Source organism: Brachyistius frenatus, unplaced genomic scaffold (assembly GCF_029030835.1).
Source record: "Brachyistius frenatus isolate BFR_SWC_R1_liver_20210118 unplaced genomic scaffold, ASM2903083v1 Contig_4, whole genome shotgun sequence".
In the NCBI taxonomy this organism is placed as follows: Eukaryota; Metazoa; Chordata; class Actinopteri; family Embiotocidae; genus Brachyistius; species Brachyistius frenatus.
The window spans coordinates 2,928,247-2,954,068 of record NW_027210603.1 but is presented as its reverse complement, the minus strand read 5'-3'; the positions used below and the strand labels follow the sequence as shown (position 1 = coordinate 2,954,068).

At 39.7% G+C, this 25,822-nt stretch overlaps 1 protein-coding gene across 2 annotated transcripts in view; it reads left to right on the top strand.

Annotated features, from left to right (window-relative positions):
- The window catches only part of camk1b (calcium/calmodulin-dependent protein kinase Ib), a 36,562-nt gene extending 12,196 nt beyond the window's left edge, over positions 1-24,366 (top strand). For both annotated transcript variants that reach the window (XM_069710542.1, XM_069710533.1), the window contains 10 exons: positions 11,110-11,241; positions 15,965-16,039; positions 17,252-17,390; positions 18,461-18,587; positions 18,780-18,855; positions 18,945-19,057; positions 20,030-20,108; positions 20,275-20,362; positions 21,085-21,214; positions 21,342-24,366. In XM_069710542.1, coding sequence (XP_069566643.1) covers positions 11,110-11,241; positions 15,965-16,039; positions 17,252-17,390; positions 18,461-18,587; positions 18,780-18,855; positions 18,945-19,057; positions 20,030-20,108; positions 20,275-20,362; positions 21,085-21,214; positions 21,342-21,439 — 1,057 coding nt within the window. In that variant the 3' untranslated portion in view covers positions 21,440-24,366. The remainder of the gene's footprint in view (positions 1-11,109; positions 11,242-15,964; positions 16,040-17,251; positions 17,391-18,460; positions 18,588-18,779; positions 18,856-18,944; positions 19,058-20,029; positions 20,109-20,274; positions 20,363-21,084; positions 21,215-21,341) is intronic.
- Positions 24,367-25,822: the final 1,456 nt, after the last annotated feature.

Below are 25,822 nucleotides of genomic sequence, written 5' to 3'. Positions count from 1 at the left end.
TCCATTCTCTCCTACTGCTGAAGACAGTGTTATAAAGATTGTACAATTCATTGCTTTCTGCATCAATGGTGTTTTATTTTGAAAATATTTCCCTATGTCTCAAAATGAGTATGTGCATTAAAATATTTGCAAACTAGCTAATCCTGTTAGGTTACATTATTTTAATCCCGCTGCTCTTCCTGTATAATTACAGTTTTTGTTCCTCCTTCCTGTTGTTTACATGATCTTTTTTTTTATTTTAGCACCCAGAAACAGCTTCGCTTTTTTTTTTTAATTTTTAAATTTTTTGCCATTCCCACACTCTTTTCTCCACTGATGACAAACTGCACAAATGAGCCACGTTGACTTTTCTGACATTTAAATGGCTGCACATGTTCTCATGCCGCGAGCAGTGATGGGGGAAATTCTTGGCATTTTCAGCCCAGAATACATTGCAAAAACACAGAAGATGCGGAGCAACGAGGGACGGGGCATGGGAGGAAGTGGAGGGTGAGAGTAGGGGATCATCTAAAATCATTCAGGCTGATGGATTTGCCACGCCTGTTTCTGCCACTCAGGTCGAACGGTGACCCAGTGGCCCCTACTGTCGCTGTTCGCGTGATCTGCTATTGGCCACGATTGATTTGAAAAATCAATCGTGAGGGAGAAACGGAGAGAGTGGAAGGGTTTGCAGCCACAACCCTTGTTTTCACTGCCCTGCTGTGTACGTTCGAGAGCACATGCAGTCCTTGTATTTCTGTGTTTTTGGTGGCCTTTGCCTCAACTGCCCCCTCCTTTCTCCACCCCTGTAAATGAACAAAGAGCGCCTATTCATCACACACTTTCTCTTTTTCCAGAGCAAGGAGCGCTCCAGCATCACACATATTGCTTTTAATTTGACAGACGGAAGCTCTTTCAATAAAATATTTTCCTTTTTGCGCATTACGTCTTCGTAATAAGTTAATCTTCCTCATTGCCTATGTATCCATATTCAGTGGATGAAAAGTCCCTAAAGAGGAAATGGTTGTATTAGCTTAATTAACATTGCTCATCCTGTTGAGTAGATGTTTCCTGAGAGTCAGAATTACAGATGTTTCAAATCTTAACACCCAGAATCAGCACAGACTTTTGTTGTTTTGTGATGTAGAAAAATTGTAGTCAGGGCCAGGACACAATCTGGTGTCCGTTTGCTCCACTTGTTCCCTCATCCAGCCTCCTGCCTCTCGGCTGTATTGCACGGGTTTTAACACTGATTTGCCTCTCTGTCTGAGGGCTCTCTGTGTGTGTGTGAGTGGAGGTTCAATAATACCACACTAATTCGTGTGAATGTCATTGTGCAAGTGTTTGTTTGGACACTTGTGCATGAAATGCATTTGTGAATCACTATGGGTAGTGAGACGAGAGGAGAGGCTTTGACTCTGCCCTAAAGTCAAATGCACTTGCATTCAATTATGACATGAACAGTCATTTGTAGAGACAATGATACAAAAATAAGTCCCGATAACTTTCTGCCTTGTAAATCTTCCAGTTTTGTGAAGCTTTACTGAACATGTGGGACACATATGTGGGATGTATATATTGATTATAATGAAGGGAGAGGGATACAGCAGTTGAGACCTCTTTGCAGTGAGATTTCAGGGACAACCTGTTGTGCATACTTTTTTGGATTAATACTTATTTCAGTATCATTTTAAGAAATTACGATGTTGCAGTTATTGACTGATACCAATAAACTGTGCAATATTACTTAGATAAGGCCTCTCAATGGTTACGCTAAATATGCAGTGATGTTTAACTTCCTGGTTTCCAGATAGTACGTAGGATAGCCACACGTCCCTCTGTCATTATACTTACTGTCAGCATGCAAATCTAAAATTTATTTGAAAATGTATTATAAATTTGTCGTACCGACTTCTTACAAAGCTGTCTTTTTAATGCAACCATAAAAGACAGTTTTGAGAGCATACTTCTCCGACTTACAATAAACTGACTTACTTGTAAAATGTACAAGTAAAAACATATGGGAGGACAAATAAAATGATGTCAAACTGTGTGTATATATATCCAAAGATCCAAGTCAAGTATATCAGACCAAAGATTTTGATTCGCCAAAGAGACCTGATTCAAAATCAAAACTTTTTGTGATACAATAAAGACGCTGTGGTTTCATAAGCAAAATCACAGGTCTGTGACTAAAACCAACAAAACTGTAAATGGAGAATTTGTCTGCAATCAAGATGATTTTATTGTTAGCTCGTGTTTTTACCATACAAATTAGAAGTTTGATTGCAAGTGCAAGAAAAGCGCTTTCAAAACTGGCCTTCATGCTTATATTAAAAAGACACAAAAATAACTTCATACTATTTTTGTCTCCTCTTCATAATTCAGCGTGTTTGTGTTGAGCCAAAATCCAATTACCTCAAAATGATGATTAACAAGGGTAGTTCAGACAAAAGGAAACAGCCAGCTTTATGGAGCAGATGAGTTTCCCAGCATGAGAGCTGCCCTACTTCATCTATTTTTTATCTCTGTCTCTCTCTGTGCTGCTTTTTTTTTTATTTCCTGTCACTGTCCTGACTCTTCCTCTCTCCCTCATCATATTTACTGTCATATTTATCCCACGGTATTCCTGTGATTGCTCCAATTACAATTTCAGTTGTTTTTATCTTCAGCTCATCCCCTAACGTCTTTTTTTGTGCAGGCATGTCTGACGCATGTCCGACACAGATGCCACTGGCCTTTTCTAGTTTGAAAACAGTGAGATACTTTTCCTTTCCTTGCTTTGCTTTTCTTAGACTTGATTTAGTTCTTTAAGGTTTGATTTTGTCTAAACCGTGGGATGAGATGAGCTTAGACTTTCCTTCATTAAAAGGGGAAGAGGCACACACACTGGACCTCGGAGCACGGGACAACATGTTACCGTGCCTGCCCTTGTAATTCTGTCTCATCCACTGATTAGACCATACAGGAGTTCTGAATAAGCCTTGTGGCACACTGCTGTCTCTTTCTCTTCATCTGCCTTCTCATCTCCTTTCCCTCTTCCTGATGCTGCGCTAACTTCACAAGAATAATGAGACACATGCCAGAAATAACCACCAACACTGAATATGCATTCACTCAGATGCTCCAGCCTCCATAGAAAATGATCAGTGGAGTTTAACCGTTCCTTTGAACATTGACGACTTGGGAACCGTTTCCAACTCCAACCCAGTCCTGAAAATCCATCCCTGCTTATGGCACCCTCAGCCCTTCAGCCTTGCCCTGACCTAATTCGAACAGAAGTCTGCGTCTCAGCACAGCACAGCTCAGCATGGCATAGCCTGCAGTTCCTGGAATACATATGCAGGCACACGCACGCACGCACACACACACACGCGCGCACATATATGCCCACTATCTGGCCCACTTATGCATCTCCATCTGCTCAGAGCAATACATCCCCCCCAACAGTTTTTAGTACACTCCCAGGCTTGTCATGTACATCTTCCCACAGTTTTTCCTCATTGTTATAATCCCTTATTGCCCATATACCCCACATTTCAAGCTGTCCACATATCAGCGAACTGGCTTGAAAGACTTTCCTTCAGCTTATTATCTACGGCCCTAGAAAATCCTTGAGAACCTTGAGATGTTCTGTGCTTTCCAGCTTAATTAGAATCCACTGTATGATTTGGTTTGGGATTTTCTGTTTTCTTTTGTGTTTCAAAGCAATTCCTCTCAGTGAGTGGACTTGGAACAGTGGAAAGTTGAATTTTGTTCTTCTCCAAAGCACTTGTGAGCCTAAACCTCTAATATGTTCGCCAACTATTACCTTCACATCCACCACAGAGCCACAACATCCTCCTTAATGTCGTTTTAATCAAATATCTTTCATGGCTCATTTAGGTTTCCTCCAACTCCTGAGAAAAACGTTTGACATTCTTAAGCAGCTATTTGCTAACTTTGCCTTCCATGTCGGCTGGCATACTGAAAACAGACACCTGCTGAAAATGATGTTATTGAGACTTAACCATTAAATGTTCAGACAACAAAACCAAAACAACGAGTTAAAAGAGGCTAAAAGGCTGTGTAGAGCTGCAGAGTAGTTTAATAATTCTCTGGTTAGTAGAGCTTCTTTCTAGTGGAGAAATAGTTCACCACAATGTTTTTTAGCTATCAATACAGAACAAGACTTAAAATTTAATTTAATGATGTCAAAGTATTTTTCAACACTTTAGATTTACAGGTGTTTGAATTAACAAATGTTATGAATGAGGAAATGTGTTTTGTTGATGGTTCCTGGTATCTGATGTACACAACGGATGTCTAAATATAAAACTGTGCCCCATTCATTTTGAGGATGGAGGATTGGTGCAAGTCCAGCGTCTGTAACTGATAAAACTACACAAGCCTTCTAGTGGAAATATTTGTCTTTGTGTTTAAATAATGACTTCTTGATATGGTCATGAAATTTCCCCTGGGAGCCATACTGTGGAGTGCACTGAGGTCGTAAGCCAAAGGACACAGTGAGTCAAACATACAGCACCACGGCTACACTAATACAAAGGGATTATGAAGAGGAGAGCGGACAAAGCATGATGACGTGTAGATGATATTTTTATTATATTTTTGCTGTCGGTTAAAAGTGAACTAAATTAATCCCTTCTTTTTTTTAAATTATTATTACCATTGAGATTTGGGGGGGGTTTAACAGTTCATTGTCTCATCCAGCTGTGTTCTAGCAACTATTGTGAGTCCTCTGGTTATTAAATGTATTCTTTTATTTTGAAACAGAAGCCTTATGTTGCTGTTATTTAGCCTTTCTGAGGCTATTGCACGATTAAACCATTCAATCTTATTGAATGAAACAAGTCGTTGGTATCTGCAGTGGGAAGTGTTATTTGGTTATCTTGCTCACATGTTGCATTCTTATACTACATGGTTTTACATATAAAGGAGAGAGGTTGTGTTTTGGTTGCGCAGATGTTCACGTTTGAAAATGCCACAGAGCAAAGGTGGTCTTTTTATGTTTTGGGGCCAGTCTCACAGTTGGACATCTCTGAGCTCTGGTTGGACCAGATGGCCCTTCCCCATGTCTCTCTGACCTTTCCACAGTTACAATTGTGTGATCTGTTTACATACCTTCTTGACCAACTTCTCAGCAGGACAGATGGCACCATTGGTTGGAGCTTAAAAAAAAAGAGTATCTGGCAGACAGTCAAAGAAGGTCAGTTTTGTCAAACTATAACTCCATATATGGAATACTTCCTTGTTGATAACTATGCTTTAACATAGCATACTCCATATACTTGACTGTGCATTGCCCCAGACACTTGCTTAACACAGCAGATGCTGTGTCAACAGGCAGACATTTCTCATTCGAAGACAGGTGATTCAAGTGTCTTGTCTCCTGTTTCTTTCAAGAACAACCTACATGTCTTGTAACAGGAAATAGTGGTGATGAGTCCATGTGAAACTGTCAGCAATAGATACGAATGTGTTTACTGCCTTTCTTGTTATTTTTGGAAATCACGAGTTCGGCTGGTAATGTGAACACTGTGTGCATGTAACCACAGCCTCCTATAGTAAACTGCTGGTACGCCTTTGCATTTATAACACATGTGCCTGTACGTTTATTGTACAGGAGTGAGCACAAATGCAGACATAAAGGGCATGTGCGCTCCTAATTAATTGATTTCCCCTTCGTTTGAAGCACAGAGTGAGGCATTGTGGGATGCGTACATGAAAAGGTTGCTTGTAGTGTCACCAACTGTGTATTTAAAGCAAGCAGCTCACTCAGAGACAGGAAGTGATGTAATAAAGGGAGTGAAATGAGCTAATGTTCAAACTTCTTGTTTCTGGATACAGAGTTAGTGCAAATATTTGAACTGTCTGAGGCTCCACTTGTGTCAGTCTTATTTTCTATATTTGTCAACGTACAGTTTGTCTCTCATTTCAACTCTTGTGTAAAGTATTTGCACAATGAACTTACCGTCGCCCGAACGCCCTGCTGTTTGGATAAGTGTGTCTATATTGACATACAATAGCTGTCTAATATGTGTGTGAGTGTATATCCTCTTTCTGGACACAGGTCCCATGGTGATGATGATAAGAATGTCCTGTTTGGAACAGGACTAGCTCTATAAACACAGTTGTTTACCTTATAACCCATCTGAAACCTTTGCTCGGATTAGGCTTTCAGCCAACTCACAAAATGATACACCCGTCAAACATTCGTCACAGTCCTGCGCTTCATATTTTCTGATGCTGCACTGATCCAGCGGCAAGGTAACAACTGGGTTGTTTTTTTTGACGTTGTTTTTTTCCTCTCCACTCAAAGGCATTTTTGCCTTGTCTTTGACATGTTCAGGGTCAACGTGGCCTATTGGGGCGACAATTCTGTAATGCATTAGCGTAAAAGCTATTGAGCAGCTTGCAGGACTGGGGTTTGTGTAACATCTGGCACACTGCTACATGCAGTAGGTCACTCGGATTATCCTCATCTGTTCCATACATTACTTATAGCACAAGTATAGGGTAGTGCATTTCCACAGTCTATAGGAGTGGGTCTATTTGAGACAGGAAACAAAGCTTATGGAAGTTCCAAGTAAACTTTTTTAGCATTGTATTTGTTCTGGCATATTTTGTTGTTGTTGTTGTTGTTGTTTTTTCAAACATTTAAATTGAGCATTATCCTCCTACTGTCTTTTTATCTGCCTCCTCTTTGAAATCTCAAAATTAGATACTTGGATAATACAATAGTTAGGTGTTATTGTTGGCAAGCCTCATTGGCTGTAAAACTAAGAAGATCATTGCCAATGACATTATTATTATTATTATTATTATTATTATTACTATTATACCCAGAATGGACATTGCTGTTTAGGTAGAAGGCTTTATTTGTGTATTTTGTCTTGTTTGTGGTGGACAGCACACAATTTCCCAAATTTTTAATGTGAGACTTTTCAGACTTTGCGACTCTTCCCTTCTTGTGCGACTTCTTCACCACTATTGTGTAAAAGCAAAACAGGATAACTGTGAACTGTGTCAACAGCTTAACAGAAGTCCCGCAGTGTCACTTTAACAGTGTTGTGTCAGAAAACATTGCACAGCACAATAAAACTGTGCAGTTTCCTGGTATTCAGAAAGGAGGAAGTGGAGACAGTCCAATACTATTTGGTAGCAGAAAGCCCAGAGTAAAAAGCTTCTCTTCCTTATAGGCTTTGTTTTCTGCCCAGAGGGACAAGGCTTGTTGTTTACAGTCCTTTTAATCCGGAAGGCTCATCAGAATCTTCTACTGGTTACATATACATATTTGAAATAAAGTTATCTTAGATAATTAAAGTAAGGAAAGTTTGCAGTATTCTTTCACTGGACCAAGATGTGACACTAGTTTTGGTTTGCTTGCAAATTAATGGAAAAAAAAAAAAAACTCTGACCGTTTGTATTTAAAGATGCACTGGAGATCTCAGATTTTCCCAGTGTTTGTGTGAACCACTGTTTGACACTTCCCCAGACCCCCTCGCTGGATGCATGGAGAATGTCAACTAAATCCTCCAGATGCTAGAGAGGAATTTGCAGCCCTGACAGCCTCCTCCACACAGCTGGACTTCTGCCAGCGCTAATGGCCTTTCTGCCACAGTTTTACTTTCTTGTTGAGATGTGACCACAAGGCTTCACTGCATCGGTAATTGTTACTGCGTTTAGGAAATAGGTTCAGTGGGCTGCTAGCTTTGAGATCAATAAACTGCGAGATCTGTCTCTCTGAATGAAAAATGTTATGTGATCAGGGATTATTTGTCCTGTAGATGTAACATCTAAATTGAATTAGTGTTCATTTTTTGCTAAAGCCATTATTCTTCGTACAGACGACAATAACTTGTGGTGGAAAGTTCAAGTGGAAATCTATTCGCATTGAATTTCATGAAACATAAACATGAAATAACTAAATCCTCCCTTGTTGTTTTGTCAGGAAGCCTATGTAAATACTGCTGTCATCTCAAGTTTAAGTTTTATGCCCCAAGACACATTTGATTTGCATCTCAGAATATGCATGAAAAACAGTCCATCCGCGCAGATGGAACCATATCTGTTGAAAATGTAACTACAGGATTGGCAGAATTTAGGAATCATGTTTGCTTACTTGCGGTTATTTTAAGTACGTTTTTGGCAGGTTTATATTTATATTTCCGCTCACAGACAGGGATTTAAAGATGCACATGAATTAAGTAGACGGGCATTTAAAAATCAGATGAAGTAAGCAGTTATACTGTTTGGTAAAAGGTCACTAGAAGTTGTCACTTATTTAGCCAGTGGTTGAACTTTTCGCTGTCAAAAACAATAATTCCTTCATGTAAAATAATTTCTCAAGCACACTGAGGACTTTAATGAACAGTTTGTTATCCTGATAATGGGGTCCAATTCTAAGTCTTAAAAATGGGAAAAAACTCACTGAAATAAAAAGCAAAAAAGGTTGCAGGTGAACTAAGAAATATGGACATATTGTGCACCATTTGGTCTGTAGATCAGTTTTCATTATTACAGGGAGGACAAATAAAATCACAGTGAGCTAAAAAGGACTGGAGGCATTAGGCTTCTATTAAAAATAAACAACTCTTATCTAACTGAACAGTCAGAGGTTGAAATGTATAAAACACCTGTTAGTTTGACAAATGGGTTTTTCCCCATAAACACAATTATAGCATTTTTATTTATACAAATTTTGTAAAAAGGGAAGGTTCTGCTTTGTTATAATTATTTAATTTGAACGCAAGTTGCAGGATTTTTCAGGATAGCTCGTCCTTTCCACTGAAGAGGACACTGCGCAAAGAGGAGCTTGTAGGTCACGTAGTTGCTGTTTCTGGTGACCCTGGTATGAAAGCGTGCTCTCCTTCCTCATTTGTAAATGATAATGTATTTGTAAACCTTCTGACTGGGTGGTTGTGGTTCCTTTCTGCCCACACATGCAGCTATCTGTGGCCGCAGAGATAAAAATACATGAGACATGACTTTATTTTTTAAATAGGGGCTTTGTAGTTTTATACTTTCCTCAGTACCCCAGGTTCTACAGGTGGACATGTGTTTTAACATGGTGATACTGCCAACATATTTATTGGCAACCTTGTTATTAAACTGAATACTTAACAGACTGTTCCATAACCAACATGTATTCGTTGGCAGTAAATTGAAGCTACTGGCACGGAGGGGTAGCACACTCTGTATTTGAATGAATGTTAATCAATAACCTCTCCCTCTATGAATCAATACAATAAAATTAAATCATGTTTCTTAATAGGTTGGTCATATTGTTCGTTTTTTAATGTGTGGCACGGAGGAAAAATCATTTGACAATTTCTTGTCGAAGCATTAGGTTGGAGATACTTTAGTTTTTCACACCACATTTGTGTAGTGTACCTTGCAGTTTGTCACTTGAAGAATGTTTTCTCTGGCTTAGTTTAAGAAGTTGTATTCCAGCTATGTCTGTAAGCCAAAAGATTGCTTGTGAGCCTGTGTCCATCATTTCATATTATGACTGGGATTTTTCTGAAAACCTTAGATTTATTCAGCTTGGGTGTTGATGATGGAAAACCAAATAAATACCTGCCATCAGCAAGTTTACAGAATTTGTAAACCTTCACGTAACCAACATATCGGTCATAAGGTGTCCAGTGACACAAACAATTGAAACTCATAAACATAACTAAATCTGTCCAATCTCTTACAGTCCATCCCGAATGACGTGAACACAGTATTTCATTTGGGTTAAATTTCTGAATGCATGTGTGCCCAGTTTGCCTCAGCCAGATCTATAACTTGTGTATATGGAATAAAAAAAACCAAAGAATAATAGCATACCATTTTTTTATGTAGTATTATTTGAAATATCTCTGAATTTACAGTAGAATAATAGGAATCAAAATTATATCTCATCATTGTAAACTCTCCCACTGTGTTACGAGCATGGTATTATATATACATATATGTTATGTTCACAAATTTTCTTTTTTTTTGTCTAGCAACAAAATGTTTTTGTTATTGCCATTTTTTTATTTTTTATTTTTTTAATCAGAAATCATCCATCTTCACAGCTTTAAACAGTTACAATATTATATTATATCAAATAGACTGAAAAAATATTTTGTCCACACTGAAAGATCAGACAATAAGAAGGCCACTGTAGCAGACCGGCTAACTTGGCGTTATCCTAACCTTCAACATCCTCTCTGTACATCGTCTCATTGCTGTTGTATTGTTGTATTACTAATCCTACTAGTATGACACCAGGTTGTAGGCTTTAATTGTGGGTCATGATTTTATACAGTTGTCATCCAGCTTTGGAGCTGAGTCAGAAATCTTGGTTCTGTTTGTCAAAATGCCAGAGGTTAAATGAAATGTCTGCTTCCGCTGTTAAATGGGTCATGGGAAAATGCAGAAATTCTTCTGCTGCTTTGAGTTCTCTTGTTTTGATTGTTGTCGGTCGGGAAGTGTAGAGAGAGGAAAAGGGAAAGACATCTAATGTGTACCGTGGAAGGCGTCAGGCAGGAGCTGAGCATGCATTATCATGTCACAGCATAGCACTGCAGTATTAGTCTGACAACACATTAAAACACATGACATATTACGTGATTATGTTACTTCTTTTGCACAAATATGCTAAAATGAATCATGCATGGAGTTAGGGACAGTATTATGTCTGACACTGAAAACGACATGTCACTTTACAGTGTTTTTCACAGGATGAAAATGTATACTGTAGATATCCACTTGATTGATGGGCATCACTTGAAACTAGAAAGCATTTTTGGACAGTATCAACTTTTATCACCAAGATAAGCCTCAGCATTTGTTTATTGATGCTTCCAAAATCCTCCCACTGTCTTGTAGTCTCTCCAAAACTTGACTCAGCAACCCAAAGACTTAAGGCGGAGGCTGACGTTAAAAATACACACAATCTGGTACCAGCAGGCTCAAATTTCCTCCAGCACTTAAATATTTGTTTCTAAGTTATGACAAAAGTGAGGCCAAGTTAACATCAAAGCCAGACTTTCCTTTTTCTCTGCAATATCAGTGGTTCACGTGAAGAGCTCTGTCTGAGCTCCCAATAATGAATGGACTGAGCCTGACCCACTGACCTGTGTGTTTGTGTTTCAGGGGAGCGTTCTCAGAGGTGGTCTTGGCTGAGGAGAAGAGGACCCAGAAACTGGTGGCTATCAAGTGTATCCCCAAGAAGGCATTGGAAGGCAAAGAAAACAGCATTGAGAATGAGATAGCAGTCCTGCACAAGTAAGTGGATGTCTGAGTTGGGAATTTAGCCTTATTTGGACTCCATATTTCTATATTTATGATATATAGTAAAATATAAAATTTTAAACCTGTCTGAGTTGAAAAAATGAACCATTTGCCTGCATCTGAAATACTAGCTACAAGGTTCAAGATGGTTAATTTTTTAGTACTGTATCTCCATTACTGCACCATGTCAGTTGTATCACATTACTACTGTAGCTCATATATATGTACTGTTGTAATATGATAGATGGCTGTATGACACGTGTGATACATCATATTGAGCTTCATTTTACTTTCAACCGAAACCCTTTGGGACACTTTTCTAGACATAACTTGTTTGCAAATATGATAATGAATAATGCACCCAAATGCAATCACACCTACCAGCAGAGCTGCACATGGTTCCTCCTCACCTAGCTCTTCCACATGTTTTGCTTCTATCTTCGCAGGAAATAAAATGTTTTATTGTATATAAGGAAAAGGAAGTGACAGTACCACGGTTTGTAACTGTGGAGTGCTTCAAACGCACCTTTTTTTGAATGTGGGGATTTACAGGCCACTGTGAAAATGGCTGATCTACATTGGGTCCCAAGTTATTTTTAGAGCTCTTGTTGCCTGGGTTACAGGAGACACACAACTCCAGCCAGTATACAGCTCTGATCCCTCCTGAGGTGAGGATGGTGGAATGAGAGTGTGTGTGTGTGGGGGGGGGGTAGTTAGCAGTTCGGTTAACAATTTTGACAAATTGGGTGAAAGGAGGTAAACTTGGCTTTTGAATCGTGGCTAGCTCGACCCCAAGTTTGTCTGGACTCCTAGAAAGGTTTCATTAACACACCATCTCACCCTCAGTACACACAGCAGGAGACGGTCTGAGTGTGTATTTAAAAGGTAAAATATACTTTTACAGTGGTCCAAATGATAAAGTATAATGCAGAAGGTGTTGCTTGTAGTACATAAACCCACATAAAATGGGAAACAAAATTACCTCAAACCCCAAATGGTGGAAACATTTTGACATTTCTGTTAGTTTCATCCAGCTGTTTGTATATAGATGAATGGAAACGATTATGCAAAATGATTGTAATCATCTTAAATAATTGCAATCAGGTGAAAATGAGTTGTGACAGGCCTTAGTGTAGGGTAACATCATTTTGTTTGGTTTAAATGTCATGTAATCACCAGAATAACATTTATATTTCCCTTCTTTGGATTATTTAGTCTAGTTGAAGGTTAAATTACATCAAAACCGGACTCAGAGTCTGCCTGAAGTACTGATAACACGAAACCGATCTTAGATGTAAATGTTGAATATCAATTGTTAACATTGTACTTACCATAAATTAAACTTAGTCTCACTGTGCAGTCGAACAACACTGGAGATTTACAGCAAAGTAAACCTGCTCTCCTGTTTTTGACACAGCTGTCGCAGGACAAATTTATTCTTTAATAAACATTGTGACACGACGTTATGTGTGCCGCTGTGGCTCTGCTTCCACTTCCTGTGAGGCCCGGGCCAGACCCGTCATCCCGACCGTTCTTTAATGACTCTTGTTACGTCTGTCACTAAATTTAATGATGTTTATTCAATGTTTCCAACCTGAGCAACGCACTTGTAATAATGTTTTGATTTGAATGGCATAGAAGAAGTCAATTTATCGTCACTTGGGTGCGTTATGGCCAAACTAGCGCGCAGACAGACGATTCTCTTTCCTGTTCGGCTTCTCTATTTTCTCTTTCTGATTATTCTTTGTGCGATGGCTGCTGGCTCTTAAATGTGTCTGTGTGATCATCACTCTGTTTGGCTGGCTGTTCATCTTCTTTCAGTTTTATCTAGACCAAACATTTACTCAAACACAGACATTTGCAAAAAGAATGACTAATCACACTCTTCAAGTCATTTGTAGTCGTGCCAATCACAGGAATTTGTGTGAAGTTGCTCTCCTACTCTTCTGCAAATCTGAAAAGATTTGTTACAGCGGCTGCATATCACACCTGAAACATGTCTTTGAGATAGAAATGTCAAGTGGATCCATCCCTCTTAATCTCGGGCTCCCAAAAAGTGTTTAAAAGACGACAAGTTAGTATCTGACACCTTTTGCTACAAGCGGCAGATGACGCATACAGCGAGTCCCGTGATTGTATACTCAGCTTCTTTATGTCAAACAGAAGACTTTGTTGCCCCAAGTTACTGCTTAGACAAACAAGTTGTGGGACACAGGAAATTAATAACTCAATATGAGAAAATGTTTATATAAAATGTTTAATTCTACACATACGTCCAATTTGTATTCCAGCTCCTGCAGTGACCTAACTCTAAAACATGTAAACCAGACACACCCTTTCTAAAAGGGGGGACAGAGGAACATTTCTGTTGGAGAAACCTGATTCTTTTCACTTTAAACTCATTATCTCTGTGAGTAAAGTAAGGTAGAAATTTGTTTCTGAAGAAACACTCGATAGAAACAATAGGACATGTTAAAAAACACGTCTTCCACCACAGCAACTTTCAGATGCTGCAGATATCGTAAGAAGCTTTCATTCATTCATTCACGGCTGGCCCACTCAGTGCTCTGGCAATACAAATAAATAAATAATATTTGTCTCAGCTATGAGCGAAAACATTAAAGGCAAATGTGTGAAAAGTTACAATTGTAATTTCAGAGGAGCTGCGCACAGATTTTGCAAAAATGCAAAACGTTATACAAATAAATCCAAAATTATTTCAGAAACTTGGCAAATTGTGGTTTTAAGAATCTGCTAGTTTGATCCAGCTGTCAAATGTAGTCGTGACTTGCTGCAGAGTAAGCAGCTCTGTTCTCTAATTTGCTGACTCCGATGATCTGATGCCCTGTTAGGCCCACGGCTGCTGACAGGGGTCAGCAAACCACTCGCCCTGAATAGATATGCAAGCTCTCTGACAATCACCGCGGCTGCTGCTCACCATAGTTTCATCAACACACGCACGCACGCACGCACGCACGCACACACGCACGCACGCACGCACGCACACACACACACACACACACACACACACACACACACACACACACACACACAGGATGTTCACTTCATGTTCTGGACCTTCTGTAACTGTGTGTGTAATGCTTGAGCTCTTATGTGTTCACGTGTCTGCTCAATTTTAATCCATCATTCAACCTTCACCGGGTCCGAGTCTCCTTCCGCACCGAGCTAAGAAGGTGTCCATGCATTGTTACAATCTGGATCAGAGTCATTGCTGTAATCCAACATGAGGTCAGGCAGACACACACTGTTACCTTCCGGTACATCCCCGACACGTGGCCTTGTGTTGTCTTTGTCTTCCTACCTTCAACTCAATAACCTTCAAAGACACTTAGACTGACACGCAAACATGTCAAACATGATGGGATGTAGAGACAAAATCAGAAAAGTATGAAAGTTGGAGCTAAAGGTTGCACATGGAAATTTTTACCTCTGGCGGCACTATGGAGCAATATTTTTATGAGTCGGTCCCATAGACTGTCGATAAAAGTGGACGTAGCTTCCGGGTCTGAAAAATGAGGCAAAGCAACATCGCTAAAAACTGTAATACCACCGAGTGCCACAAGGGGTCGGCTCCAAAAAACCTACAGCTCCATATACTCCCATTCAACTTCCTTCATGAAATACAAAATCAATACACTGTCAGCTAAAATTCCTTCTTATTATTTTTCTGGCGCTCCATTTGAAAATAATCGTATCATTAATTAGATATCAGGCCTCGGAAAGATGTGTTTTTTAGGGTGTGTCTGTCTGATGGACAGGCCTGTGGTGCGGTCAGGTTTTCGCTATCGGTGGGTGGAGCATAGCGTCCTTGGGTTTGCAATTAGATCGAGTCAGATCCAGCGCTCCCTCCTCCCCAGCTCAGTCATCTCTGGCTCCAGAGGCCAGAAATAGAAACTATTCGAGAAAATATAATTGTGATAATATAAACAGCCGATCTGTCTAATTTTTTGGCTACATTCAAATCACTAATATTTTGACACAACTAGGCTAATCTGAATGTTATGGTGGTGTTGTCTGTAATATGGTGCAAACAAACAAGAATCAATTGTTTGACAGAACCTGATTGCTAATGTTAGAATATAAATGTTCTTGTGCCTACTAAGTTCGGTCCTGTGGGTGTTGATACCAGTGCTGATAAACCTGTTTTGTGGTGCAATGGTAAAATGTTTTGTATAAAATAATAACTGATAAATAGACGACAGTGTCACTCAATATCCAGTGTAAATATACACTGCGTGAAACCTTGACCCATTTTGATAAAGGTGATGCATTGAAACACAAATTAAATGTTTAGAGCATGTGTATGAGACGCATGTTTTACATAATGCCGCTGTGGTCACGGTACATGCTGCTTACAACACCAATCTTGATCTGGTGAGTCATTTTCTCGCCCCGTCACTGCACCCACGGGTCTCAAGGGGCAGCAGAACACAGAGTTCAGCCAATTAGGGGAACTGCATGCCACCACACAGCGGAGCCTCCAGTAAAATACACAGTGTCCCAGCCTCACCTCCAGACGGACATTTCAAACCCAAATGAAGGGAGTCTCAGTTATTTTTTTAATGAAATGAACACATACCATTTTTGCTAAGTGCAAAGTGGTAATTTCTAAATACATTAATTTCTATCCATGTTATAAGAAGAAGAACAGAATGAATAACTTCTTGACTTCTTTTTCTTTTCTCCCTCCTCACAGGATCAAACACGCCAACATTGTGTCTCTGGAAGAGATATTTGAGAGTAAATCACACCTCTACCTTGTCATGCAACTGTGAGTATTCACGTATGTGTGTGATTTCCTCTGTGTGTTTCAGACTGCCTACTTGTGCTATCTCCCACACACTGCTTGTCACATGCCATTAGCTGCACTCTGTGTGTCTTCATGCACATGTGAGTGTGTTACAGAGACATAAAAACACTACTACGCCTACTCCTGACCAGCAGTGGGGAGTTTGCCCCCACACCGCAGCCTGTCAGCGTCCCACCCACCTCCAACTCCTGAAATGTCAGAGAGAGAGAGAGAGAGAGAGAGAGAGAGAGAGAGAGAACCAGAGACAGGACAGACCAGGATCAGGAGCACTGTTAACTGGGAGACTAAAGAAAACCTGAATCATTTATGCATTAGTAACGGTCCAATCAGAGAAGTGAAAGACAGCCAAGGAGAGTTGTTGGTGGTTGTTGTGTTTTTTTTATGTCCTCATAATAGTCTTTTTTGAACATAAAATACATATCGTGTTCATCTTGATTTATGGGTGCTCACTCCAGATGATTTTAGTTCTAACTTTGCCCAACAACATCAAACAAATGTCGTCAGGAGATATATGCAAGAAAAGAAATGCATCATGACGGAACTGAAAGTCTGGGCATCGTGACATCGGGGACGGTGTTGACAACCGAGTTATTAAAAGCAGACCGACTCAGTTTTCTGCAGACGGCTTGTACTAACAACCAAAAACCCCAAAACAAGACCCCAATGCCTCAGACCTTTTTTTTTTTTTACCCCTTCTGTTCTCCTTTTTTATCCTCTGCTTTCAAGCTGTGTTAAAATATCAAGGGTGTGTTTATATTATCAGCTCAAACAAACCTCTTCATGCTGTTGGCAGATGTTCTGTATGTAGAGTGAAGTCTCCATCTAGTGGTTATAATCCAGCAGACATCATCACAGTGTATCAGGGTTTCTGCTGGAAGTTTTTCAGCCCTTTCCACTGAAACTTATTGAATAGTTTTTTGTTCATTTATGACACTGTGTAGCAGTAGCAGCTTCATCAGATGTATTGTAGCCATTATTAATTAATTCCACTCATTGACACGTTTCTTTTGTTCAAGTTAGTCAGGCTTATGGCCCTTTTCGTACTTCATCTTTCTTCTTCTCTGTTGTTCCTTAATTTGCACATTTAAAATTTCAGTCCTGTCTTTCCATTTTTTTTCCCGTATTTCTAAAAAACTTTTGACTTGACTTCACCTTGTGAATCTTTTTGTCCAGGGTGTCTGGCGGGGAACTCTTCGATCGTATCATAGAAAAGGGCTTCTACACAGAGAAAGATGCCAGTAAGCTCATTCAGCAGATTCTGGATGCTGTCAAATACCTTCATGACATGGGCATTGTGCACCGCGACCTCAAGGTCAGTCGGGGGTCAGAGAAACAAATGAAAAGTGTTTTGATATGACATGTGGTGCTGAATTTGAGTCAAGTCTTTTGTTATTTGGTTGTTTTTAACAGTTACATTTTTAAATATATATATTTTTTGTATTTATCTGCAGTTTTAATTTGTATTATTTTCTGTTTTTTTGTAATTAATGTTCGTTCATTTATAATTCACAACTGTTTATGGATGAATTAATAGCGCCTTAGGAGGATTTTTAAACTTGGAGTGCAGAACTTTTGTTTCCCCCGTCTGCCAATAAGAGTAATTACAAAAACTCGTGCTCTGCCGTCGCCTACTCCATCACTACTGTTGCAGCTGTGAAAAAAAAGTAGATACATTGATTGAATATGAGCTTTACAACCCCCATGAAATGACTTGATTTACGACCAGAATTTGATCTACATAACATTTGGAAGGTCTGGCAATAAAATACATATATTTTATTACGGTTCCAGTTACCATATGGCTAAACCAGAGGTTAGCTGGCTCAGCTGCAGGGTATGGCCAGTATGCTTTCATCCTGTTAGTGTAGAAATATTTTACGAGACACCAGATTAAAAGCTTTATATACTGTAAAATACAAAAGGCATATCTGGCGGTGGTCGGCTTAATCAGTATTGTGTGAACTCGTTTCAAGGCCTTAAATGTAAGGCATGTTCAGTTATTTGTAAAAGTCCCGTTCTATAAGTTCAACTTAAACAATAAATGCTCTAAAACTATTTGTCGAGTTTTCCATGTCCTAAATATGCGAAACCAAAAATATGTCAGATGTGACAGAAACCTTGTGTTCAGTCAGACTTAAATCATGTCTGTAGTTTTCCATTATAGTGTGGCTTTACTGATAGTAAACAAAAGTAAGCTTAAGTGTTATCAATGTAATCCTGTCCTCACATCATGATCATATAATGGATATTAATAGTTATGTGTGCATGTGATGATGCAGAAAGTGTGTTTGCGTCTGTGTTTTCAGAAAAGACTTTGCATGCTCTTGTATGATGGTACTTTATTCACATCCCTGGTTTTTGTTTTGTCCCTCCAACTCGCAGCCAGAGAATTTGCTGTACTACAGCATGGACGAAGACTCCAAAATCATGATCAGTGACTTTGGTCTGTCGAAAATTGAGGGCTCCGGCAGCGTGATGTCGACGGCCTGTGGAACACCTGGATATGTTGGTAAAGGACTCGGATACCGACTTAAACTAGGAAACAATTTTAAACCACGGTTTCATTTCTGAAATTTAACGAAAAATGGGTATAAAACTAAATTGCATAAAAGAAGACATAAAATATGCTGAATATGTATCAGTTAGTCAGACCAACGTACTCTGTATAACAGGCTGTATTCCGTTGTCTTCTCTCTTTAAGCCCCTGAAGTTCTGGCTCAGAAACCCTACAGTAAAGCAGTGGACTGCTGGTCTATTGGTGTCATAGCCTATATTCTGTAAGTACTCCAACTTCAGAAGTGGTATATCTTCCTGATGGGATTCTCCCAGTAGAAAATTCAACTTTAAACTGTCATCTGTGTTTCAGGTTGTGTGGTTACCCTCCATTCTACGACGAGAACGATGCCAAACTGTTTGAACAGATCCTGAAAGCAGAATATGAGTTTGATTCTCCTTACTGGGACGATATCTCTGATTCAGGTAGAGTGCTTATCACACTATTTTCCTTCAGTCTTGTTATAAAAGAATGAGGCAGACTTTTCACAGAGAACTCGTTGGAACTGTTATTTTTTTGAGCTGCATGATCAAGTCAAATTCGCAGTAGCAACACATCCTTTACATTAACAACTTCTTCAGGTTAGTTTTGTTTTCGAGTTCCTGAGAAATCTATTTGAGGAAGCATCACCCCGATTTACTGACAAGCCTTACTTTATCACACAGAAGGAGGTCAGCCACCCGACAAGAGAAATTTCCTCTCTGATATTTGGTGATGTCATTCTTTCAATCACAACCCAAAGCTTGCGATCATCTATGAGGGGGGAACACAGACTTCAGATCGCACATGTTTGGGAAAATCCTCTCATCTCCTCTCACATCATATCAAGACATAACATAGAAAATGTCATTGCACAAATGTCAGAAAGCTTTCTCCTGAAAGAAAGCTGAATACTCTGAACAGCTGTCACATTGATGTCAAGCACTCCTGTCTGCAAAAAAAAAAAACAGAGCTTTGTAGAAGGAAACAAGCCAAGAAGAGAATTTTCCATCTCTGCATCAAACAGCAACAACCTGTTGCAACAACCCACTAACATACCTGACACTTCTCACCTTGAACAACTCCTGAGTAGAAGACAGAGACCATCTCTTTCTCAGTGATGTTTCAAGTCACAAGCCAAAGCAATAATCCCATGCTGATTTTTCCAAGTCTTGGTTCTTGGTCTGGGTCCCTGTTTCCCTGCCGTGGACGAGGATGACTCCAACTTTCCGAACAAATTATATAACTGATGCATCCGCCAATTTTCTGTCATTTGCAATGCTTCAGCATTTGCTTTATTGCACACTAAAAACTGTTACATAAATTAGCTGGATCCAGTTTCAGAGTGAAATTATAGATACACGGACTCCAAATACTTGGATAATATCAACTCTTTTAATGTGTCTTTTTCACTACAGCTAAAGACTTCATAGTGCATCTGATGGAAAAGGACCATAACATACGTTACACCTGTGAGCAGGCTCTGCAGCACCCCTGGTACGACTCGTGTACTCTCAGTCATGAATGCAAAGAGTTCTGTTGTCTGAAAACCGTAATACTTAAACTTCAGTGTTCAGATTGAAAACTTAAATGTTCTCCTTGGTTAACTGTGACTGTGTGTGTATGTTCACTCCCTCACACGTTTCCCTGTTTCCTCTCTCAGGATTGCGGGGGATACAGCCTTGGATAAGAACATTCATGAGTCTGTCAGTGCTCAGATCAAGAAGAATTTTGCTAAGAGCAAGTGGAAGGTAAGTCAGACTGCCAGTTTATTTTGGATGGTCTTAATTTAAAAAAAAAAAATGCATTTTTCATTTCCTTTTTAGCATACAGGGAGAGAATGCAGTTCAGCTACGTGGTGGTGGGGCATGGTTTGCCGGTCAGCTGCAGGTGGGAGAGATGGTGGGAGTGGTTCAGGGAGGGAGGTAATCCGCTCAGTTGTTTGGTCCAGTGTAACAAGCCTTGTTACCGTGCGTCCCAGAGACAACACCGAGGCTTGTCAACACAAACAATCTTTGATTTAGTCCAACTATAACAGAACAACAATAATCAGTCGCTGGTTAAGTGTGCTCGACGGGACCTGCCCTGAGCAAACACAACGCCAGCGTCCGTAGCCTACAGCCTCACAGTCCTTCCAATGTCAGGGCCCCGTCCCAGCGTACTACTGCCAATATATATAGGGAGAGGGGGTAATCAGTGAACACCAAACGCCTGAGCTAATTACCTCCCTCCCTGGCACCGTTTCCTGAATCCTTCCCACCATCTCGCCCTCTTATAGGGACTTCAGGAATCATCTTTTGCAATACTTTGCGATCACAATTATCAGATTAAAAGTCCCACCTTATTTATTTTCAACTTTTAGAAATTAAACTTCCTTAAACCTAAAAGATTTAACCTAGTTGGTCCTAATTAATCAGCATGAGTCACGTGCATGACATCCTACTGTTCTTGAAGGTCCATTTCTCTTTTGCAGCAAGCGTTCAATGCCACAGCAGTGGTTCGTCACATGAGGCGTCTCCAGCTGAGCACCGGTCAGGACGGCTCCAACCCGGCCCTGCCCGGTCCGTGCCGAGCTCATCTACTGATGCCAGAGGAAGATGCAGGTACCAGCTGTGTTGCTGTGCATTAGTTTACATGCAGTAGTGTCACATCATCTCTAGTGTAATATATTTCACTGCCTTTGTTGTGTGATAACTACAGCACTGATGGTATCTGCTTTCTGTCTCTCAGAGGCTTGTTGTGAGGGAGGGTGCACCCAGAACGTGGACAGCGGCGCAGACTCTCTATCCAGCTGCACCTACCGCTGCCACCCAACCAGCAGGGTGTGAGCCTTACCTGCTCCACTTACCTGTCTAACCAGTCCCAAGTCACTGTCCAATTTTAACCCCCTCGGTGGAACCAGAGGCGCCGTCTCCCCCCTTATCTGGTTAGGAATACAGCGTCATTCCAACCTCTCGCCTGCAGGGGGAGCAAGCCTGTCCAGCCTGAGAAGGAAGACATAAAATGAGTTGAAAAGGAGGAGGAGGGAGACTTGATGGGTATGATGATGATGCACCAGAGCAGATTGTTTTTGGGGTGGGCTGAAACGTGGGAGAGGATCCCAAGCAAGGGAGGGGGAAGATAACCTCCTCCACCCACATGTCTGGGCGGTTGTTTTTGTCAAAGCAGGACAGAGCTTGTTGGACACTGTTTCTATTATTGATTTTTTTGATTTAACCTGTCTCTGTTTGTTTTCTTGTTTTGTATGTTTTTGTGTTGTCTTTCAAACCTTCTACTGTTAGACTTCAGAGTGTAAATCCAGAAACAGTATCTGCATGATCAGGAGAAAATGTCCCAACGCATGTTTTTGTTATCTTTAATATACATCTTGTTGCAGAAATGTCTCGGCGTCAGAACGATGGAGCATTTTGTTATGTTGCAGCATTTGAAACGAAACAGGGTCAAATCTTGTAATATTACTGGTCTGCGTTCTGTGTTTTTAAGTCATGCTTTTAGACAGTAAGCGACAGAATAGTTTATGCAATGAAAATTGATCTATGTAGCCTTTCTTGTGGCATTTCCATGCAGTGGTTGGGCTCTTTGAGAGAAAAAAGCTTCTCCCTTCTCTTTTTTTTTTTTTTTTTTACCCTAAACCTCTTTAACCACTTGAGCACAGGGATTTATTTTTGTCTAAGGTGCCTTTAGGATATACAGTGTGATGGGTTTATCGGTGATGGGTAGCTTCTGAAAAGTGTTGTCTCTGTCTGCAGAGCTGTTGCAACACAAAGTCTCTCTGTAACTTCATATTTTGTACACGTCACATTTTCATCTTTAAAATGCAGTTTTTCTCCAAGTTACTTACTGTAATCTCAGACTGGAGGCCTGCGCAAAAAATTTAAATGAAAAATCTGTATGAGAATAACATCAATGTTACAAAATGAAATGGTAAATCAACAGTCATGTTGCTTAGAAAACTGATATCTACAAGTGTTTTCAGCCGTCTTTCAGGCTAGACTGAATAAGAATAAGAGCACATTGGCTGTGTCGATGCAAAAAAACTAAATTAATATATATCTGTCACCAAGTACTGTGCTGGTGCTGTCCGTACAATTAAGGTACATTTCCTTCACATGCAGCCTGTTTAGAAAGAACCTAGAGGGAAAAATATGCATCAGACTGGCAGACTTCATCTTCACTTTACACCCATCAGTCCTTTTTATGTCGGTGCATAAAGAGTATATGCTTCACATTCATACTTTCATTCATTCAAATCCCTTTAAAAACATGCATGGAGAAACACACAATGATGTCGGTCCTTTTATTGGCCTTTAAAAAGAATCTTACCATGTACATTTCGGACAATTGTGTGTTATTTAGATTTCTATTTACCATTCTTTTGTATCACATGTAGTGGAACTTTATGCAAATTTATCTAAATAATCTGTGCTTGATGCTCTGTTACAGTGACTGTCCTTGGTGGCTCACAGCTCAGTGAAAGTTAAGATCTTACACTAACGTGAGCTTCACTCGGCCTCTGATCACTTCCTTTGATCCTTCAAAAATTCAGGATTCCTGTTTAAGCTACTCATTCTCTCTCTGATATAACAGTAATGACGTTTGGTACTGATGTATTTGGTTCTAATCACATATGTTTGCATGATGTGGCATGAAAATTGTGAATATTTCTTAAGTTGTGATAATGTTACAGCTGCCAAAAGACGAGCGCTTGTAAAAGGAAAGTTTTTTTGTTGTTGTTTTTTTTGTTTTTTTTTATGTTTTAGTCTAATTTAAAATCCTGTCATGCAGACAAGTAAAGAGCAGCAAACATAAAAGAGTTAAAAAAGATAAAGAAAGTTTAATGTGCTGCTTAAAAAATATTTGTCAGCTTTATTCAGCTATCTGTTGGGTAGGCGTTGTAGCGTGTTTTGGACAGTATTGCAGCTGGTGACTCCAAATTGTATTTAAAAGTAAATTTTCAGTGTGAAGTGTTTTTTATGTCATGAGTTACTGTGACAGAGAAACCACCCAAGAAGCAAAGGGAATCGTGGAGGCAATCGTAATCCAGTCTTATTGATGTCGACAGATTCGCTACATCTCCTGCCAACGAAAACAACTTTTCTAATTTGATTCATTGCCATAAATGCTGATCATTGGTCTTGTCTCCTCCATTCTGATTTTGCTCGTGTACTTTGTTTGTTACACTTACTGCAGCTTCTTGTAGATTCAACACCCTCAATGTAATTCCAAATCCCCTAAACCCCTAATAACAAATTTAATTCAAGGCAAAAGCTAGTGAGGGTAAGATAATGGTTTGTTTTGATAAACAAATAAAAATAACTGAAAAAACCCCTCCTTGAATGCTATTAGTTGGTTTTGTACTGAAACAAGTGATGATGAAATAAAGATTTAGGTAGAAGAAGTCTACTGATTTCATCCACAGAGGTGCTTAACTAGAGGGTGCTTTTCTAAGATGCCACTGCCATTCTAGAGGAAAGAATTCATGCGAATGTTTCTCATTTGATTTTCTCATTATTTGCTTGTAGAGAATGATCAGCGTGTGATAAGATTTGTTGTACAAATAAGTATTTGTACCAATAAATATGTTGCCTTTTAATAAATGCTATTTCGGGCTACAGTACCTACTGTATACACCGATGCACAATGCATCATGGGTTGTTGAAAAGTGACTATTGCTTAGTGTGAAAGCCAGTGACTTTTGTGGTTGGAACACATTTGTAAGTGAAACATACATTAAATTTCCTGTCTATGCATTACAGACCTGTCTGAGTTCATTTGTAAAAGAGGCAAAATGCATGTTATATGCTTTCATTATTACCGTTTAACAATATAATCACAGTTCCTCTCAATCTTGGCAAACTATTATTTTAATATCTTAACTAAAGTTTAACTAGTTGCTGCATTTTAATTATGCAAGAAACAAGTTTTTGTCAGAAAACTGCTCGGATGAAAAGTTAAAACGATACAATGGGAGTGACGCTTTTCTCAATGGTGAAATTCTGCAACAGTTGATCTCATGAAATAGTTTTGTGGCTTGAGAGGTTTGTCATGAATGTTAATTTCATAGTCTGCTACATGAGGTCTCCCTCGTCTTCTACAAGGAATGCTGGGTAATTGAGGCTTGTGGTTTGGCTGCTACAGTGCTGTACTGAAGGAGAGCGGAGAGGGTGAGAGAGTCTAGTGGTCAACCTCATCCAGGAGACCGTAGACAAGAGTAAAAATTATGTGGTCAAACCAGGAACAAGGGATTGATTCAAAATAATGGGGGAGAAACTGCACGGATCACAAGATAAAAAGTGCTGAAAGATGCAGGCGGTGTTTAGACGTGAAAGAGTGGAAAAAATTAGGTGGAACATGTCCAAGAGTGAAACCTTGCACCATTGTAGGACATTAACACTAAAGCAAGGATGGACCCAGAAGACAGTAGGCTTGCAGTTTTAAAGATATATAGTATCATACGTGGATTCAATTTGTCTGCAAAACAAAAACAGCAGCTCGCTGATGAAGATTGTGCTTAGTCTGCATCCTCCTCGCAGCATGCGCTGCTGTTGCCCATGCTTGCATGGAATGTGAAACAGAGACTTAATGCAGTGATGAGCCAAAAGTGAACAACACCGGTCTGACAGACTCAGCCGCTTCATTATCAAGTTGATTTATCTGAGTAAGTTTAAACCTTTTACAAGCATTGGAAGCAATTTGCTGATGTGGAAGTCTGCAGAGATTTATGAAGTGGTCGGTGTCATGTGAACAGGGCACAAAATCGCTAACGCTGTGAATTCCTAATGCAAACAGTGCTCCAAATGGAGTCAAAAATGCATAAAAGTTTGACCAGTGTAAAGAATGCTTTAAATCTTCTTGTGGAATGAAGGTTTATTTCCACATTTATATTGACAGAGATGATATGGCTATTGTGATTATACAGAAAATCCCCAAATTTGTTTACACCTGCCAAAGGTTGCCCTTGTGCAGAACATGAGCTTTTAGCTCAATAATAATGTCAGCTGCTAACTTGCTCAAAATGACAATGACAACACAATGTTAACGTCAACATGTTTCCATTGTCAGGGGGATGTAATCCATTTTCACCATCTTAGTTTAGCATGTTATAATGCAGTGCACACACAGAGATCAGCTGATGGAAATATCACTGTTTTGCAGGAATTCTGTCATAAACTAAAGTTGTGGACAAATTGACAAATGATGACCTGATGATG